Source organism: Apodemus sylvaticus, chromosome 11 (assembly GCF_947179515.1).
Source record: "Apodemus sylvaticus chromosome 11, mApoSyl1.1, whole genome shotgun sequence".
NCBI lineage: Eukaryota > Metazoa > Chordata > Mammalia > Rodentia > Muridae > Apodemus > Apodemus sylvaticus.
Genome location: NC_067482.1, coordinates 73,601,822 through 73,622,673, shown reverse-complemented (window position 1 = coordinate 73,622,673; position 20,852 = coordinate 73,601,822). Strand labels below are relative to the sequence as shown.

Below are 20,852 nucleotides of genomic sequence, written 5' to 3'. Positions count from 1 at the left end.
ACCAGTTCCTTTCCATTGCTGGAGCTGTCCACTCTCAGGACAGGCCCTGTTAGAGGCCCGCAGCTCCACTCACCCTGATTGATAGGCCTACGCCCCTCGTATCAGGGTTCCCGATCTTTGATGGCTGTCATCTTGATGACCTTCTCATCAGCCACGCAGCCCTGTGATTATGGCATCAACAGCTCTGCAGCCACACAGGGAAGCAGTGTTGCCATTCTCCAGTCCAGGGCAGTCATCCTCACTTATGGGGACTCAGGGTGATGGGAAAGCCTGTCTTCCAAAGAACTACCCTATGAGTTCTAGAAAGTACTGTGGTCCTTTCTGTTTTCCATGTCCCAGGCCTGTGAGGCTCCTAGTTAAGAGAATCTAGGCCAGGTGCATGGCCCAAGATAAGCAAGCCTGTCTTCTACACACCCCAGTTGAACAATTCTGGATTACACATGACCTTTGCCCTGTGTCCACTCTTGGGTGAGATGCACAGCCTCAAAGCCTGCTAGGATTCCCTGAGACAGACCTGCTAAGCTTCCAGAGTCTGCTCTTTTAAGAACAAGTATTTTCTCAGCTTTGTCACAGTCTAAGTACCACCACAGGACTGCCAGCTTCAAACCTAAGTCACAAACTAGGGTCAGCCGACCATGCTAGTTTGTCCAGGCTGTCATATTGTTTCAAAACTGGTGAGTATTGACATAACCAGAGAGTGGTAGGCAGATGGGGCTCTCTGGATAGAATTGTAACAAATCCTGCCTCTTCCACCATATGTCACAAAACCTTTGTAAGGCTCACTTTCCACAGCTATAAGATGAGAATAATGAGGCTGACATGAGAAAATGGGGGAGGATATTTGGGGGTGCTCCCTGCACCTCAGCACCCATACACACATTGATCTCTGTTCTGTTCGTCAGGTTTGCCTGTGAGTCCCATGGACTCTGGCTCCTTCTATCATCATTGACTTCCCAAGCTTGACTAAGAATCCCCTCCCTGGTGTGCAGATCTGCCCTCTTCCACGGAGAAGCCTGAACTCAGGCTCACCTCTCTCTCAAGAGGCCTGACATCCATCCATTCGTCCACTCAAACGCAGGCCCTGGGTCCTGCATTGCCTGAGTTCAAGTTCAGCTGGCCTCATCCCAGGTCATCTTGGGAAAATTACTTAACCTCACTCAGAATACTAACAAGATCCACTCTCTTGCTCGTGTGAAGCTTCTGGGAGCTAACACGTGAGAGGCTCAATGCCAGTGCGGAACCCACACACACACACATACACACACACACACACACACTCTCTTGTGACAGTAGCCACCCGAGGACCTCTGGTGCCTTCTAGCCCAGTGAGGATGAGCTCCCAAGGGATGGCAGGCTCCCTGTGACCATCATCATTTGCACGAACACAGTCCTTGACACTTGTTCGGAGGGACAGGAGAAACCAGGGACACTCAGCAGCTCACAGCTCCACTGCAAGAAACACACCTTGGAAGTCTGGTCCACATCCCCTGGATCTCAGTGAACTGTGAACCTGTTGGTGCCTTACTGCAGTGACCTTCTGGGAGTTAACCAGTCAGTGGCAGAGGTCAGGCTTAATACCAGGAGGGGACCCATTGAAGGGGGTGGTATGACGTACATTGGGCACAAAGCCAGGCATCAGTGCCTTCTCGAACACCGCATCCCAATTCATGTCAGCCAGGTAGGTCATGCTCTGGATGTCACGGAGGCTGGACACGCGGCTCTCAGGGTCCTTGGTCAGCAGCTACAGTCAGAAGGCAAAAGGCATGCTGTGAGTGGTGCATCCTATAGGGATGAGCATGGACTTGGAACCTGACTCTTCACCCAACACTTAAGATGTCCTTGAAGGCTATGCCTGGCACTGGCCTGCCCCATCTGGGCTCTCTCTGGAATGCTAAATGTGCTGCTATAGCAAGAGAGGGACTTCAAGGTCAACTCTTTTTTTCCTAAGGTCATCTGCCAAGCTACTCTTCGGGAGAGACCAAGTTTTCAGCCCTCTGATAAGCAGCCTCTCTCTGATGTTCTCGAAAGCTTTGATTGGAAAGAACAGGCTGGCTGCCTCATCAGAGGACTTCTGACTCGGTTTCACAAGAGTGAAACAGAATTTTCCCCCACGAGTTACAAGGTGACCTCTGCATCCTAACTGTGTGGTCCACTTTTAACTTCTCTTGAGAGCCAGTTTCTGCTAATGGAGCTAGAGTGTAAAAACAGTCTCAGAGGGGCTGGCCGGTGTCTCAGTGGTTAAGGGCACTGGCTGTCCATATGCAAGACCCCAGATTCTTACATGGTAACTTAACTTCCACAGGTACCAGGCCATGTCTGTGGTACACATACATACATGCAGATAAAACATTCATACACTAAATAAATAAAATTAATTATTTAATTATTATTTAATTATTAATTATTAATTATTAATTAATTAAAAAGAATAGCTATCAGTCAATACTTTTCATTTTCTCAGTGTTTCTGTATGCATATGTGTAGATATGTGTGCATGTATAGATGTGTGGTACATATGTATAGATGTGAATGAATATGTGTAGATGTATGTACATTTGTGTAGATGTATGTGCATATGTGTAGATATGTGTGCAAATGTGTAGGTGTGTGTGCATATGTGTAGATGTGTGTACATATGTGTAAATGTGTGTGCATGACCCTGTGAGCATGAGTACGTGGAGGCCAGGGATTTCCATGTCTTCCTCAATTGCTCTCTATCTCAATTTAGTGGTAGGGTCTCTCACTAAACCTGTTACTCATGGACTTAGCTAGATTGACAACAAGCCTCAGGGATCTTCCTGTCTCTACCTTCCAAGTGTGGCATACCACTGACTTCAGACTTCTAGGTGGGTATTGTGGGTTCAGACTCAGTCTGCCATGCTTGCAAAGCAAGCACTTTGTCAAAGGAGCTGTCTCCTCAGCTCCCGTGCTGCCTTTTAAAACACTCTAGTTTATGAGATTCAAAGACCACTGGGATAAACACAACAGGACAGAGCTCGCCCCTGGGACTGCCACCTAAAGGAAATGGCCAGTGGCCTGGAGACCTCCTGAGATTGGCTGTTGTTGTCTCCTGGGAGCAGGAGGAGTCTTCCACTTTCACCAAAGAGCCAGGGTGAGGCCCAGCTGGATTGGTAAGGACCTGGCATGTGCTAAAGAAGAATACAACAACCTTCTTGTTGGTACTGTCACTGTCACTGCAGAAACATTTTAACTCTACACATGGAGTGGTCAGGATCATAGCATACATTCCAATAGCAGTAGTTCCTAACACCCGCAGCCACATGCAGTAGGAATTTCTGTTTAATAGGAACTTGCAGTGAACTGGGAAGAGCCCGGGTCAGGCTGTTGCACACCGCACTGTGCTGGGCTTTGTGATCTGTGTATGACGCATGGTAGCATTTGTTACTGGGTGTTGTTGCACTAGCCTTCCACACAGCTGCCCAAGCCCTTACCTTCTTCAGCAGGGCCACCATCCCCTCACACCATGTGGAGGAGTAGTGAACACGCTCCACCTTGAACATGTTGAGGATCTCGTCAATGGGTGTGGCCGAGTGGATTTCATATGGCCTCTGCAACAAAGGACAATGCCAGAATCAGAGACAATGTCTTGGTAGAGGCAGCACCCTCTTGTTCAAGGACTGTGTGATGATGGAAAATGATTTGAATCTCCTTAAATATGCTATAGGCTCTTCTCTCTCTCAGCAGGGCAGTGCAAGAAGAGGGCATGGAGGTACTGTCTTGGCCATAAGAGGCTGAGGTATTTTGTCTGTGAGTTGAAGAGACAGGATTCACTCAAGAGCTGTGGTCACAGGCTGGAGTACTGACCCCTGCCATTGAGCACCCACGGGGACACCATGAGTCATACACTCCATTTGCTGGAAGATTAGCCACTACTTTTCTCTTCTTGGATGAATGGGTCTATGGATGGGCAGACACGATCACTACCCTATTGGTTATGTGTTGAAACCCAACACATATGAATGCTGGGAGGTTATATGTTGAAACCCAACACGTATGAATTCTGGGAGGAAACCTATAGAATGCATGCTTAGGAGACCAGGGGTACTCTATGGTCCCTACAGGACATGAAATGATCAGAGCACAAAGCCACCACTTAGACATGGGCTGGGGACTGGTTTGTGGATTACTCAAGATCACTCCACCATTTCTATTCTTTCATTAGACTATTCCAACCACCACTGACCTTCCCTGCCACACACACTGGGGACAAAGGATGTCAGGGGACAAGACATTCTCATTTCCATCTTCACTTTAAAAGTCAGGAAGCAGCCAGGTGGTGGTGGCACACGCCTGTAATCCCAGCACTCTGGGAAGCAGAGGCAGGCAGATTTCTGAGTTCAAGGCCAGCCTGGTCTACAGAGTGAGTTCCAAGACAGCCAGGGCTACACAGAGAAACCCTGTCTCGAAAAAAAAATGCCCCCCCAAAAGCCAGGAAATTGAGGTTCAGAGATGAGGCTTTCCTAGAGACCCCCATCTCTTGGCTGTCTCTACAGGGCCATCAAAGCCATAAACCCAAGAAACCCAGGAGAGGAAACAGCCAGAGGTCAAAAGAGAGGCTTTTCATGTCACAAATAACTGTTTCTTCTGTCTTAGTCACTCATCAACTTCCATGAGATTTCCATGAGCTTCTCTCTGATATCTGAAATTCTCTCCACATCTGGAGGGAGCAGAGCAGCCACAGCAACACACGTAATTATGAGAACTTAGTATGTGAGAGTATATGCATGCATGTGTATACATGTTTGTGTGTGCACCTGTGTGTAGGCCGGAAGTTGACATTGAGTGCCTTCATTCTGCCTCTTCCTGGTTATTTTGATGCGCACTCTCTCACTCACCAAATGGGTTAGACTAGCTGGCTACAGAGTTTCTGGGAACCTCCAGTTTCTGCCTCTCCAGCGCTGGGGTTACAGGTGCTTGCCACTGTACCCAACTTTCTTTTACAGAGATTTTAGGGGTCAAACTCAGGTTCGCATGCTCATAGTGCTTTGCTGACTGTGCCATGAGCCATCACTGACCATGAGAACATTAACGTTCAGACACAGGCGGCATATACATTTAAAGTCATCCGGGCACTACAGCTGAGGTGCTCCTAACTCGGGGGTCCCAGGTTTAGCCCTCTTGTTTGGCACAGGCCCTCCTCCAAGTTCAACAGCAAGTATTAAGGCTTGTCACACATCTGCCCCCAGAGCCAGACTGTGCTAACGCTTTGTTCTATTGTCCTTAGGACGCCCTTACTCAGAAGCTGCTCTCTTTAGAGAATACGGTGATTGTGAGGCCTGCTGGCAAGAGTGGTTTCCAGCAGCAGGATACAGATAGCTTATGGCAGGGTGAAGGTATGTCTTTATTCCAGGAAACTCATTTTTTTTTTAAAAAAAGCAATTTGCCATGAAATGAAGCACAAAACCAGAGAACTGGCATGGCCTGCCATTTCTTCTGCTAGAGTGCGGCGGGCAGACCATTGGATCCCAAGTGTGCCTTCTATTCTCTTTACTCACAATAACCAGCCTTCAGGCAACTTGAGACTCCAGAGCCTGAGAATGTTGGGTATCTAAAGCTGGAACCCCCTGATAACCAGCCCTGGAAAGAGCAGAATCAAGCCCCAACTCTGACTCAGGCACTGCGGTCTGTCCTTCACTGAGACAGGCAGCAGCCTCCCCATTATGTAGAGCCCTGCTCCAGTGGTGCACACAGCAGTCCTTGGTTCTGCACCCGACCCTTTCTCTCTAAGGCATTCCAGATCTTCCTTTATTGATTTGGCTTCTCTATATCCCAATATTTTTGCTTACAGTCCCCAAAAGGTGCTGTCTGTAGACAAAGGTGAGAGGGCACACACAGGGAGGCAAGTTGTTGGTAGTCAAGCTCAGAGGACAGCATGGTCCTGTCAGGGTCTCCAGGCCTCACCCTCTACTGATAGGGAGCTCCCTTGCACCATGGAGTCCCAGATAGATGTAATCCAGTCTGCTATTGCTCATGTGTAGAATCACATAGTAGATCACCTCATTACCAACCTTGACCCCAGATATCCTCAGCACTGGAGTTGGACCTCTTCTACTAGGATCAACCTTGTAGCAGAACCCAGACACAGGTGATGTCCAGGCTTATGCTCACATCCAACGACTGCTCTGTTACTTCCCTGCATATGTCTGAGATATGGCACTGTACACTGTCCCAAGCAAAGCCCTCAGGGCCCTTTATAGAAGTTCCCTGACTGCCCTATGACAAGTAGTGGGATTCAGTCATGGCTCGGCCTCCCTTCTCTGCCCTGCCTACACTATTGCCAACCGTAGCGTGATTCACAGATGAGCCAGCTTAGCTGTCATTTGAGAACTCCCCTCTGCTCTTCCCAGCTGTGTCCTCCATGCCTGAACTGCATCCACAGCCTCCAGGATAACATGCTACTTACATGCTGACATTGTCTTCAGCACTCTGACCCTTGGCCCCGGGCTGCCAGGCCTCTCTCTGGTTACATTTTGCCCCCCTAGGCCACAGTGGCTGTATTCATTACCTCGGACAAGCTAGGCTTGAATTACAGCGTGGAGAAGCGTTTCTGCTGGCACACCTGCAGTGTTATTGTCTAATAGATGGTAAACCAGGCTGGGCTCAGCCTCATGGTGTTTGAAGGGTGCTAAGCCCTTGCAGGGTTCTATGTGGAGACCACAGCAGTTCTCTCTGGGTCGGAGTCTTGTTGAGGTTAGAAAGCTAAGGCGTGTATAGTGCTGACCACCAGGTACCAGAGTGTCCTGGGTAATTTACATTACTAGGTCATTAAATCTCCAGCGATCCCTGCTGGGGAGATAGAGCCGATGTTCACAGATCTGAGCACTCCGCTCACAAGCCCTGCTTCAGGTCACCAAATGGGGTCCCCAATGAGCCAGCGAGGTTCCTCTCAATCTCCTTTCCTGTTACAAGGATGCAGCTTCCCACTGAAGAAGAAGGAAAACACCCTGTTTGTGAGAACTGTGTGAAGTGACTTCTCTCTGAAAGTGAGGTGCCCTCTGGATCGCAAAGGTGGCTATCTATCAGGGTGGCACCCAGGTAGCAAGGCTAGTGTCTATGCTGCAGTTTCTTCCATGGGGACGTGATCAGGAGGCAGAGTCTCCTTCCACCCCGTCGGTGCTCCAGTCTGTTTTTGCTGTTTGAGAGCTCCGGGCTGATGGCACCTTGTTCCGCATTGAACTGCAATTGTGGGTGGCGCTCACCTAGGTTGTTTGTTCCAAGGTAGGTTTGCAGGAATAAGAGCTCACATTTTGCTCTGGGTTCCAAGAGAAGCTGTGTCCCTTGCACCCCTTGCTCAGACTGTGAATAAGTTCTACTTGTTTGCACAGGAGACCAGGTCCCTTTGTTCTCCCTACATGCTGAGAGACATGGGAGAGACAGCTGTCTTCTGTCAGAACTAGAGCATTTCTGAGATGCTGGCTAAGAAGCCACACTTGTAGCACACATTACCTGCCCCATGATTTTTCTGGAGTGCCCCAGCAGTAAGCTCCTAGAACTCCCAGTGGGGAAACCCGAGCTGCTTTCTTTGTCTTTGGGAAGCAAGGAGCCTCAGCTGTCAGAACTGTCAGTGGCAGCAGAAATGAACACCCATGAAGAAGAATGACTTCTGAATCCACACTTTCTAATTAACTGAGCACGGTGAGGGGCTATTGAACTGGTCATTTGGCTCCATCAGTGGTTTCCAGCATGAAACCCAGAGAGCTACCTATTTCACAACCCACTGCCCCTCCAGTGGACAACTTTGACATGCAAAGATACTTGGGAGAAAGGCTCACCCAGTTCCCAACAGGTGCTCTTTCCCGTACTTATACCGTCTCTGTACCACAGGCCGTCACTGACCCTGTGACTCTTTCTCTTCCCTTGAAGTGGCCTCTTGAGTATAAAACTCAAGAATGAGACACGAGGAATTTAATTTTTAAGAAGCAGGCTTCCTTGTATCCTTGGGGCTTCTTTGCCAAGTCATCACTGGCCCTGGAGGAATGATAGCCAGCATTGGTTCTGCTGGCAGGCTTCCTCTTTTGAGGGCCAGCCACTGTGCAGCAAGGTCACCTGCATGAAGGACTACGTTAAATGGCAGCCTCTGGAGGACAAGCATCGTGGTTCATCTAGGGTTTGGGAATGCTTGCGTTCCCTGATGGCTGCAGAAGCAAAAAGGAACAGCCAGAAACAAGCGAGCCGTGGAGAGCCAGGTCTTTTATTCAGTGCTTGAGGAGGCAAACAAGTTCCCATTTTCTCTGCATTCTAAAATTGCCGTGCACTGTAATTAAGCTTTTGAGGAATTCGTGGAAATAACTGAGTTCAAGAGCAGAAAAATAGTTGGCCGAACTAGAGTGAGAATTTCTGTGCTTATGGAGGAATTCAGGTACAGGATGCTTTCATCATTCATTCATTTAGTCATTCATTCATTTACTCAAGAAGCATTCATTCATTCACCACTATCCTAAAGAGGGAATTCTCCTACCAAAATAAGATTCTGCCTTCATGGGCGCTGCCCTCCATGAATAGCCACATAAGCTAATAGATGCAAGCCTGTGTTAGACTTCATGCAGACAGTGGGGTTAGCAAACTTTGTTTTGGGCATTGGCTCCACAGAGACAGTTAAAACAAGCAGAGTGCCACAGTCCAGAGACAAATGTCCCCTAATTCCAGCTCCACAAAAAATTTTCTCTATTACATAGCTGAGAAAAACCATGGGCTGGGGAGTTGAGTGGACATTTTTCAATTATATTTGTGCAAAGAAAACACACTTCAAAGGTAGCTTGGTTGCAAGAGTTGGTGCTTAAATAAAAATGTGAGGTATTGGCTGTCAGATGGATCCATCATTTTCAGCAATTCAGTGCAGACTAGCCCAAAATAAAACCAGGTGCTGACTGTCCCATAGCCCTTAGAGATTCCTGAGTTATGTCTTTGGGAAAGATGGGGAGAAATGAGAGAGAAATGAGAGAGGATACCCAACAAGGAGCAGGGAAGTTGGGCTTCCATGCAACTGTGAGTTCAGAGGAAGCAGATTGAAAGCCAAAGGCCAGGGTGCTTCAATCTGGAGTCAATCATTCACCTTGGGATCTCCTTCCCTGGGCACAAAGAAGGATCTCTTTCCTTATCGAAAGAGTGAGTGGCTAGGTTGGAGCTCCTCCCTGATGAGTGGGTAGAATCCTGGTTTAGCATCCCCCTCCTGGCAATTCGCCAGCTTTGCAGATTGAAGTCCTTCCTTCTACAGGACTTACCCAGCCTCGTAGCAGCTCATAGGCCGTGACACCCAGTGACCACCAGTCCACAGGGTATGAATACCCAGGGCCTCCGTCCACGTACACCTGGAAGACTTCAGGGGCTGTAATGAGAAGACAGAGAGAAGGTCAGCTACACCTTGACTTGAGCACAGGGAGACAAGCCTGCTGGTACTTATTTTACTACCACCAGCTCCTGCTCCTAAGGAGCTACAGCAGGCTTTGGAAGGAGCAGAAAGGGGCTGGGTGTGTGTTGCCATGCTAACAGTCAGTGAGCTGCTTGTCCACGAGTCACACTGGGAGACCCTAGCATAGTTAACTCCTACAGTGGAAAGTAAGATCTGAGCACTTGGGTTTGGAGGTGGCCAGCTATTAGAATGCTGAGCAGGCTGTGCCTGCAGCCCAGCTCAAGAATGATCCAGGCATGGAGTGAGACAGCAAACAGAGTGGACTTCTGGTGGCAAAGACAGGAGTGGGGAGGTGGCATCTGCCTGAGGGTCAGTGGGTTTACGTCCCTGGCAGAGGCAATGATTTTTGAAAAGGGGTAGAAGGAAAGGCTGCAGAGCAGTGTGGAGGTGTTTGCTACCTGCCCCGGCGTGGTACAGGGTGGCATGGCTAATTTGATGTTGTGTGAGTTTTACTTGCCCATTGTTCTAGAGAACCACTAGACTGAAGCTGTCAGTGAGGTCATCAAGCTGACACTGAGGTCATCAAGGAGAGATTGGATCAGGGCAGGCAAGAAAGATCAGGTTGGCTGGATTCTCCACTAGTATCTGACTATGTTGAATCTAGAGCTTAAATCAAATCCCAGCCAGTTTCTGCTTTTCTTTCACTGTGCATTTTGATAGAGTGTTCTGGCCTACAAGCTTCCCTTTCCTTGATACTATAGCCTCTTGGGTTGTGCTATTATTCAACACCTTTAACAGAGGAGGTTCAGGGAGAATTATGGGTATATGGGACATCATATGGCTGAGACAGGAAAAACTGAACAGTGCTTCCTACCAAATCCCTGTCTGGCCAACATTCTTTCAGTATGGGATCATGTTCTATTTCTGGAGAATGATGGAATTTAGAGTTTGAGAACATAGCAACTGGTTGTGTTGGAAATAGGAAGACCGTGGTTTTGGCTGGAATAGAGTTTAACGTATCACTTAGTGTCTTTACCTGTTTGGACAAATGTGGGTAGTAATTATGGTTTTATTCATTTGTGTATTTATTATCTTTGCGAACGTGACACAACTTAGAATCATTTGGGAGGAGAGTCTCAATGAAGGATTGTCTGTTAGGCTGGCTTGTGGGCGTGTCTGTGAGAGATTATTTTAACTAAGTTAACCGTTGCGGGAAGATCCTGCCAACTGTGGGTGGTACCGTTCCCTAGGCAATAGGCCCTGGACTGTATGAGTGGAGGAACTGATCTGAGCACAAGCAAGTGAGCATTCATACATTCATCGCTCTCTGCCCCTGCTGTGGGTGTGATATGATCAGCTGTCTCAACCTCCTGCCACTATGACTTCCCCACGAGGATAGAGTGTAACCCAGAACTGTAAGCTTAAATAAACCCCTCGTCTCCAAAGCTGCTTTATGAGAGTTATTCTATTACAGTAACACGAATGAAACTAGAAGAACCAGATGGCTGGGACAATTCAGCAGCTGCCTGCAGGACACCTGCCTCTCACTGGACACTCTGTAAACTGAAAGCCTTATGAATGGCAGTCTGATTGTTACACAAAGCTTCCCTTCCTCTGCCAAGCTCAGTCATCACACCACCCACCCAGTACCACATAACAGAGATGTGGAGACCATTCTAAACTCTACCCGCCCTGCAATAAGCATTAGCTTTCTTCTAACAATGTAGGTTTTAGATTTAGGGCTTTGTTTTTGTGTGTCCTAGATCTGTCCCTAGATCAGCAGACTCCGAAGTTAATGGTTTCACTTGACTCAGTCACATTGTGGAGGCAGCCATTGATCTAGATAGAATCCATTGGAACTTACTTCCCTGTACCAAAGTCCATTTACCTGTCTGTCTTCTTCCTGACCTAGGGGATCTGGGAAAGAAAGGTTGGCATGGTGTTTGTCTATGCAGTTCCAGGACTTGGACACTATAACCTTGTGACAGCTTCCCAGGTGTGCCCATGGGTACAGGGTGTGTCAAGTGTGCCCCAGTGTTTCTTACAAGTCCCTGTCATATCCACAGTTGTGCTCACATTTGAGACTCAGTATAGGAGCTGCAGGTGAGGGGCGCTACCAGGTTCCCATGACTGGGAGATGACAGATGTTTGTAGCTGCGGTGAAGCTGATTCTCCCCACTCTGCACTCTCGTGGCTGATGACAGAACAGAAACGTTGATGTCATCATCCCTGCACAGATGCTTTTGTGGTTCAGAATCACAATGCAGAGGCCAGATGGGAGTTGAGAACATGACAAAGTCCTGGCAAGCATTGCTTAATGAATGACAGCACTGTGGCTGCCAGCTGCTGTGCAGGGCTCTGTATAAACCGAATCCTTTCAGCGCTCAGTAGGACAGGTGCAGAAGGCACTCTGTGATGAGGACGCTGAGGCAAGAGGGCCATAGCGGGCTGAATGGCAGGTCCCCAAGCTTCACTCCCAGTGAATACATCAAGGGTGAATACCATCACATTCTGAAATAGCGCCTTAGCAGGTATAATGGAGACTCTCAAGATAAATAGCATCATAGGCTTAGGTTTGGTCCTAAGTCCTGTGAGTAATGCATTTATAAGAGAGATGAGAAGTGATCTAAGACGAAGGATGGCATCTGAAGATGGAGACAGCATGGAGTGAAGCAGTACAAGGCCAGGGATATCTGAAGCTGCCTGCCCTGGGGGAAGTGGAAGGACACCTCCCACCCCCAGCCAAGCCTTCTGAGCAACCTTGGCTCCACCACACCATGCTAGCTTAATTCCAGCTTCTAGAACTTCAAGCAATAGCTTCTCTGTGGTTTTAATTCTGGCTTATGAAAATTTGTTCTACAGTCACAAGAAGCAAGGCTTGCCAGGTAAGGGACTTGTCAGGATCACCCGCCTAGCTTGGCAGAGCTGGGATTAAATGGGTCTCAGGTTTCTGGCTCCAAACCCTTTCCCCTGGAGACTGCCAGGAAGGACTGGGTTGCCTGGGGATTGGGGCTCTGGTCCTTCTGTCTCCATTTTCCCATCCATAGTGGGTTCTTTACCCTATATATTCATAGTGGGTACTATGCCCACTAGGTCTCCTCTGTCTCCATGGAGCTGGTCCAGATCAAAATGGCTCCTGGAAGGAAAAGGCTCAGTTTTTTACTCATTTTTCATCTTTGCTTATGTGCTGCCTTTGGCTGGACATCATTATTGCCCCCTGACTCCTATAGGAGCCTTGCATCCATCCCCATCCCCAGAGCCTCCTGCTTTGGTCCGCCCTTGAGGCTGAGTGGGTCTCCTCTCTGCCATGTGTTACAGACCATGGCAATGAACTGGTGCAAAGCATCTTACTGCCATGCCAACTGCTGTAGACGTGGTTCTCCGCAGGGATGCCAGCTCTGGGAAGGCTAACCAATGCCCAAAGCGAAAGGACCTGTCTTAGAATCATGAGGTCCAGCTGCATTCATTCCTGCTTGGCTTCCTAGGGTCTTTTCAGTGCCAGTACGCTCAAACAATTTCAAAGGAGCCCAACTCAATTGCATGGATTGGTAATATCTTGATGGGATTCTAGCACCATTTTGCTTTTATCTCTCAGTAGGGCTCTGCAGACTATTGATTCAGGGAACCTTTCTAGATAGTGACTCCAATTCTGGAATCTGCTTGCAGAAGTCAGTATAGGCCTGAATACCACCAAAATATGCTGTTTGTTTCCTCTATACCTATGCACTAGGACAATGTCTTATTTTTAAATCAGGTCCAGGAAGAGACAAACAATAATAGCTAGAGGTGAAATAGATCAAAGTGATAGAGTGCCTGAGAAGTGTGTGAATGTGTCTTCTCTCTCTCTCCGAAAACATCTGATTATACTTCCTTCATTCTCCTGAGATGGTGTGAGACACACAATGAGGTGATGAAGATGGATGAAATTTAGGCTCCCATGTCTGGGTCACATCAACACAAGCATTGCCGTACCGTGATAGTCTTCTGATAACTTAGATATCTGGGCAACTGATGGGAAGGTAGTGTATACAGCATGGATACACTCCAGAAAGTGAATTCACCTGTCCTGGGCTGGAGGGCAAGAGATTCCACCATACTGCTCAAAACACACAGTTTGAAATGCAATCATATCCACCCCTAGATCATCATACTATGTACATTTTTATATTCGTAAATATCTCCAGGTCAATGCATTAAATTGGCTGAGTCCATTTGAACCCAAACCAAGATTTTGTTTTGGAATTACATCTATTTCTTCTCTCTCTCTCTCTCTCTCTCTCTCTCTCTCTCTCTCTCTCTCTCTCTCTCTGTGTGTGTGTGTGTGTGTGTGAGAGAGAGAGAGAGAGAGAGAGAGAGAGAGAGAGAGAGAGAGAGCCACAGTGTATATTTAGTGATCAGAGAACAATTTATGGGAATCAGTTTTCTTCTTTACCATGTGAGGTCAGGAAATTGACCTCTAGTAGTCATATTTGGTGGCAAGTGCCTTTACTCAGCCTCTAAACCAAGATTTTCTATGAAGATACATAGAAAATATACCAGTGTTACATTTGAGCAAATTAGGGTTTCTGTACAATCTAAAACAGAAACATGTGGCCTTGCCATTAACATACACATAAATAAACATTGGTCACTGTTCCCATGTTGTATACGCTACCCTCCTGTTGGTTATCATTGGCCATCTTCATTATCAGATGAACTATCACAATATTGCCTTGTGTGTATTTAAGGAATGCACAAGAAACTTTGGGCTCTGGCCATATCACCAGAAGTACCCTTTGCTTTTCGCTGTTTCCCTTGGACTCATCACAATGCTGGGTGCATGCTGTCCACTCTGTGGACTCCTGTGAGTCTACTATGGGTACATGGGATGGACTCAGGCACCGTGGAGCCTCTGACTGCACTCCCAGCATCTTCCTGTTACCTAGCAAGATTAGCAGCACCATCTATGAACTTCCTTGACAGCTAAACACTTCTTCCAAGGCAGGTTTTTAATTGAAGTGAGTTTCCATGCCAAAGGGCATCCGACCATCGCACAACTGCCCCTCCAGACGAACAAGGACACATGGAATCTGGTGGGAAAAGCTATCTTACCTCCCCCAGAAATATAAACATACATTTGGCAGGGTTTGTCACCTGGGCTACCCATGCAGAATTCATGTGCTCGTTCCACTAAATACAGAAAAATACGATCACTTCCTACATTACCCTTTCTCACTTGCTGTTCAGCTCCATGGATGCTGCGGAGGGTTTTGCTGTGCACCAGAGTGTGAAAAGCTATTTAACATGGAACCTGCCAGCTGACAGGCTGCCCAAGTCTGCCTCTCCAGGTAATTATGCCCTTCTGGACTGTGAACACAGAGTCCCTACATTTCAGCTGGGGAATGGGGTCATTAAAGATCATTTCCTTTTCCCCTAAATGCTCCACAGAGAAGCCAAGGCCTGGGAGTTCAAGGTCATCTAGTCCACCTGGGCCCAGGACACAGTCCTCCTTCCCACTACCTGCTGTGTCAATGTGTCTTCAGCTGGGTATCTCAGACTCTGGGGGCCGCATCCCTAGGCACCTCTGCCGTGGGTCCCCCCAGCCCTTCACATCTGCCTGCCCAACTGGATTCTTCCCTCTCACTCTGGTCCTGCTCTTGTTTCTGGATCCCAAGTGATGCTGATGGTTTGCTCAGCTGCACGGTCAGAAACCAGGAGTTAATATGGATTCCACCTCCTCTTACAGCCTGTCACTGGTCACTCGGTCACACCCAAGTCTCATCACTCTTCCCTTCCAGAACTTCCGCAGTCTGTCATTGCATGGGCAATCATTGGGAACCCAGATCACCCAGACATATACTATACACAGTCTCCAGATGGTTCAAGTGCTTGGTCATAATTCTTTTCATTAAAATGAACCAATAACTGTAGAGATAAGTGGTGAGCCTGGGTACTCTGAATTCCACGAGGGTCATTTAATTTTGTTTGGCTCCCAGCTAGCCAATGAACTCAGGTGTCATTCTCTTACATATTAATTTGCAATAAAATGAAATGACCACCACAGGCTATTGGTTTCTTTCAGGGGTTGTTAGTAGCATTCACAGCAACAGGAAACAGCTTTTGTTAAAGTGTAAGACATTTCTCAGCCATGGATCATTAGGATTTCACTGTCCGTGTGGAAAGAGGAAGGGGAAAGGAGTCTAATTGGCTAAGGAAGAAATACAGAAGCTCGAATAAGAGGCAGAAATGAATCATGAACAGTCCCAGAAAGCACTTCACATTAAATAAGTCAGATTCTTCTAGTAGAGTGGATAGAAGGCAAACTCAGGCCCCCAGGAAGATTTGAAAGTGCTTTTAACTGCCGAGCCATCTCTCCACCCCCCCCCCCCCTGGCTTGCAGCAAGCAGTTCTAATGAGAAGAGATGAGAAAGAGTCAACGCATTTAACAGTTAAAGTGTGAAGCAGGGAGCAGACTTCTTTTTTTCATGTTTACATTTTATTTTTTTATTTTTTTCTTTATTGATATATTTTTTATTTACATTTCAAATGATTTCCCCTTTTCTGGGTCCCCACTACCCGCGAGTCCCATAAGCCCTCTTCCTTCCCCCTGTTCCTCCATCTACCCCTTCCCACTTCCCTGTTCTGGTATTCCCCTATTCTGTTGCACTGAGTCTTTCCAGAACCAGGGGCCACTCCTCTATTCTTTTTGGACCTCATTTAATATGTGGATTATGTCTTCTAAACAGCATCTCTCCCAGAGACATTCATTAACATCTGGATGGAAAATCTTGCATACAAATGTCCAGGACCAGATGTGTTTTGGATTCAGATTGCTTCAGACTCTAGGATGTTTGCACATAGGCAATGAAGCAACTCCAGGGTAGGATACAGGTCTTAAAAGGAAACTAATTCAAATCTCCAATAGCCTTGTGTACATATAGTAGATGTAATTTTACAAAGTTCTAGGATAGTTGCTTTTTCACTATGGCCTGTCACATGAGGTCAGGTGTCAGTGTTATCATGTCAACACTTATAATACTTTGAATTTGGGGTTGAGATTTCTACATAAGGAATGCTTATCCTGCAGACTGCTACTTAGATGGTTCTGAGTTCTCTATTTGCCCAAGACAAATGATGATGTTCAGCATTGCTACAGAACTCCATATTGTACCATGTAAAGCAGGTACTGTGTGATCTATTCATGCCTCACCAAGTTCATCTTCCTCGATTATTGGCCAAATCTGTTTCCTTAGGTGATTTCTGTCAGCCAGCTCCTTCTTGCCTAAGTGAATATAGTTCCATGTCTCTGCAACGCTCTCTGTGTCTTTTGCTGAACAATGTTGAGGCAGCTTTCAGGATCCAGTTGAAGTATAGTGTCTCACTGAAGTTATTCTGGACTCCTCCAGTTCTGTTCCTCTATCCTACTAATAACTCTCTTTCCCATCAGATCTGAAATAGTTCTGCTCTGCTGTAGCACCAAAGTTGGAGTGTTACATCTAGCCTGTGGTGATAAGTTTTAATGGTCAATCTCATAGAATCTGAAAATTATCTGGGAAGTGATTTCTAGAGTAGGGTGTCTTTGGGCATGTCTATGGGGACTTGAATTTTGAATTTGTTCATTGGGGTGAGAAGACCTGGCCTCTGTGGGTGGCACCATTCCCTAGATTGGGGATTCCAGATGGTATAAGTTTAGACAGGTGCTGAGCACTAACAGGCAGGCATATGTTCATTCTCTCTGCTCTTGGCTCTCCATGCATGTGGCTAGTTGCTTCAAGTTTCTGGCTTGACTTGTTCATAATGATGCACTATAACATGGAATTATGAAACAAGTAAACCCCCTCTCTTTAAAGTCACTTTTGTTGGGGTATTTATCACAGCAACAGAAACAACAACAACAAAAAGGACAGAGGTTAATTGGAAAACGGTAAACTCCATATCTGTATTAGCTACCTTTCTGATTATTGGGACATATACCTGACAAAATCAATTTAAGAAGGCAGAGTTTTCTCTGGCTCAGAGTTTGAGAGCACAGTCCATCATTCGGGGGAGGGAATGGTGGCAGGAGTGTGCAATGGTTAGACACATTGCATCTGCAGTCAGGAAGGAGATGGTGCTGGTGTTCAACGTGCCTTCTCCTTTGGGATGACATCATCCACATTTATAGTGGATTGTTAAATCCTTCTGGAAACATCTCCATAGGCATCAAAAGGTATATGTCAAGTCAGCTTGACAATTAAGATTAATAATTACATTACCTGATAGTAGCTTTCCTTGAACTAGCTAATGATGATAAGTAATGTGTTTTGCAGCAGAGACAGGGGTGTGACTGCTGCTTGCTGTGAATATGCCACAAGAGGAAGACAGGGCTGGAGGAAGAGGCTGAGACAGCCTCAGCTAAGCCATGTGCGTGCACTAGAAAGGGGCCCATGACTTGCCCAGATGATAAGAGTAGGACACATTCCCACTTGCCAGCCTCTTTATAATTGCACAGCTTTCGAGAAGAGGACCAGGACAGAAAGAAGGCTATGGAGATTCCTTGGTGATGCAGAGGTTAGGAAAGGAGCCATTGTATCATATATACATGCAGACAAAGCACCCATAAACAGAAATGAAATATATACATAAAAAGGAGCTTTCCAAAAATGATGAGTAGCTGATCAAATCAGCTACTCAAGAAACTCAGAGAACATCAGAATAAACAGACACGATGAAAGCAAAACTCAAGCTATATCACAGGTGTAACTAACAGCTAATGATTAGGGGAATGTTCCAGATGCAGCTCAAGAAAAGCAGACATATTACAGAGCAACTCAACGAAGATGGCAGGCACATCATGGCCAAAGGCAGAGATGCTGCAGCAGTGTGGTACAGTTAATTCCCCAAGAGAAGAAAAGCGGTTAAACTGGCACTCAGTATACAGAATATTCATTCAAGTTATCTTTCCAAAGTGTAATAAACACTTTTAAAAACACATTTATCAAAACACTTTTTATTGCCAGTAGATTTTCATTAACATTGATTTTATGACGTCTTCCAAAGTATATGATACAAGATAGAAAACTGAAACTATGTACACACAAAAAAATACTGATAAGAGAATAAAAGGAAGGTATATAGAAAATTAATTCTTCATTTTGATGACTATAAAATGCCATTGACAATCAGAAGCAAAAATAACACTGATGAATGATATGTTTATAGCAAGTGAAACAGAAGATGGATAAGAAGATTGGGGAATATATTGTTGTGAGACTACTTTTTAAAAAGGATTTCTTTTTATTTATGAATTATATATATCATCTCTGGGTGTGCATATGCATGTGAGTGCAGTGTCTTCAGAGGCCAGAAGAGGGCATAATATTTCTTTGAGTTGGAGTTGCATGTGGTTGTAGTCTGCATAATGTGGGTGCTGGTAAGATTGAGTTATACAGTCTTAACCATTGAGCCATCTCTCCAAGCTCCCTTTTATGAGATTTTAAAAGCTAAATTTCAGAATAGTTTCTGTTGACTGATATAAATCTAGGATACAGATGTTTCCTTTTTCAGGTATAAATACTGAAGTAAGAGTGAGGTAAAGGGAGTGACAAATGAAGATTAGCTCAGAGGTAACAGAAAAGGCATGGAGATCAAATGGGATGGTAGGAAGAAAGGGCTGGACAGCGGCTTTAGATCGAATCCTACCCAAGATCATGCTGCACGAGGTGTCGGATCATTAGAGAATTAAGCTGGGCATCAGCATTAGAATAACATGGAGAAAATTCCTAATATTTTTTTTTTAGAAATGTTCATAACAGAATGTGAACATAATGCTTCAAATGTTATGGGGATGCAGCTACAGCTGGACTTTGTTTCCTGTGTGTGGTGTTCCTGCTAGGAAGATGGATCTCAAGTCAGTTATCTGAACGTCCACATGCACCTGGACTAAGACCAACAGGTGACCTAAGGAAGCAGAGGAAGCAATTAAGACAAGAGGAAAATGGAGGCAGCAGAAAAATAGAAAAGTGACAGAGAAAAGTGATTAAGATAAAAACTGGTACTTAAAAAAATCAACATGTTTATTAGGCTGGAATCAGAATGACTAGGACATCAGAAAGTATAAAATACTAATTAAAGAATGAAAGAATAGCCGTCACTGTAGACCCCACAATCCCTAAAGAGGGTGAAGGGATGTTACACATGTGTGGATGCCCAAGAAGCTGGTTAGACAAAATACATAAATTCTCTGACAACAAGAAACTACTGTGTTTTATATAACTGCTATTTTTAGACATTGAATTCACAGTTGTAAAATTTTCTTCATACAAAATAATGTATCAGGTTCAATCATATATCTTCACTGGACAATTTTAACAAATTCACAAATAAGCAGCAACGATCCTCCCAACTTACACTGCCAGCAATACTCTGTTACTCAAACCACCTGGAGTTGTCATAAAGACAACGTAAGGGTAAGCAAAGATTTTTCATAAGCAAGTTGCAAATATTGTAAACAAGATATTAGCAATTGGATTTCACCTTCTCTAAGGAAGCTAACATGTCACGGCTAACAAGACTCCTTCTGGGATTGCTGGACTGTTCTGCATTGCAAACATTCATCAATGTACTTCTGTAGATTGTAGGAAAGAAACCATCAGATTGTCTCAAAAGATAAAAAAAAAATCTCTTTGGCAGAATTCAAAATGCATTTATGACTGAAAACAAGTAGTTGGAATAGTTGGTAATTTTTCATACTGATAAAGAGAAGCACAAATCCTCAGGTGAACAAGCCATTTACTGGTAGACCAGAAGACAGTATCCCGCTAAGAGCAGGGTCAAGGCAGAGTTTCCCAGCTGGTAGGCATTGCGAGCACACACACTCAGGAAAGCACACAAAGTGGTGGAGTGAAGTAAAACCCGATCTGCAAACAATTGCATGTGTAGAAACCTCAAGAAATTCACGGGAGCAGACCTTTCAGAGCTGAGAAGAGTATCCCAGTCACAAGATCTAAAGCCAATGTAAGAGTCAATTATATTCCTTTAACCATTAATGACTGAAGACTGATTAAAAATCTAGTTCTTGAGGAGTTGGGAAATAGCTCAGTTGCTAAGAGTACTTGCTGCTAGTCAAAGAACTGGAACAACCACATCTGGCAGTTCATAACCATCTGTAACTCCCATTCTAGAGATCAGGGGCTCTCTGACCTCGCACGCGCGCGCGCATGCGTGCGCGTCCGTGCGCACACTCACTCACTCACACACACACACACCATATAATAGAAAATAAGCCACATATAAACCTACTATGGCAGAAGCTGCTTAAAACATGCACATATGTGTATATCCGAAAAACTTAAATGTATACCGTTATACATAGGGACAATGGCCCCAATTAGACACCATATGCTACGAAATAATAACTCCAACACCAAGAATGGGTTACCTCTTTTTCAGTTATTGACTAATGAAGTTCCACAGAGCCTCCCAAACATACAGGCTATTGCCAAAGCTCCTGGTTATGCTCCAG

General features: G+C 45.7%; 1 protein-coding gene across 1 annotated transcript in view; it reads right to left on the bottom strand.

Moving 5' to 3' along the window:
• Stk32b (serine/threonine kinase 32B) overlaps nt 1-20,852 on the bottom strand; it is a 252,605-nt gene that overhangs the window by 14,621 nt on the left and 217,132 nt on the right. Inside the window, exons 7-9 of the mRNA XM_052199394.1 lie at nt 9,243-9,346; nt 3,453-3,569; nt 1,616-1,741 (exon numbers count right to left, since the gene is read on the bottom strand). Of these exons, the coding sequence (XP_052055354.1) occupies nt 1,616-1,741; nt 3,453-3,569; nt 9,243-9,346 (347 nt within the window). The remainder of the gene's footprint in view (nt 1-1,615; nt 1,742-3,452; nt 3,570-9,242; nt 9,347-20,852) is intronic.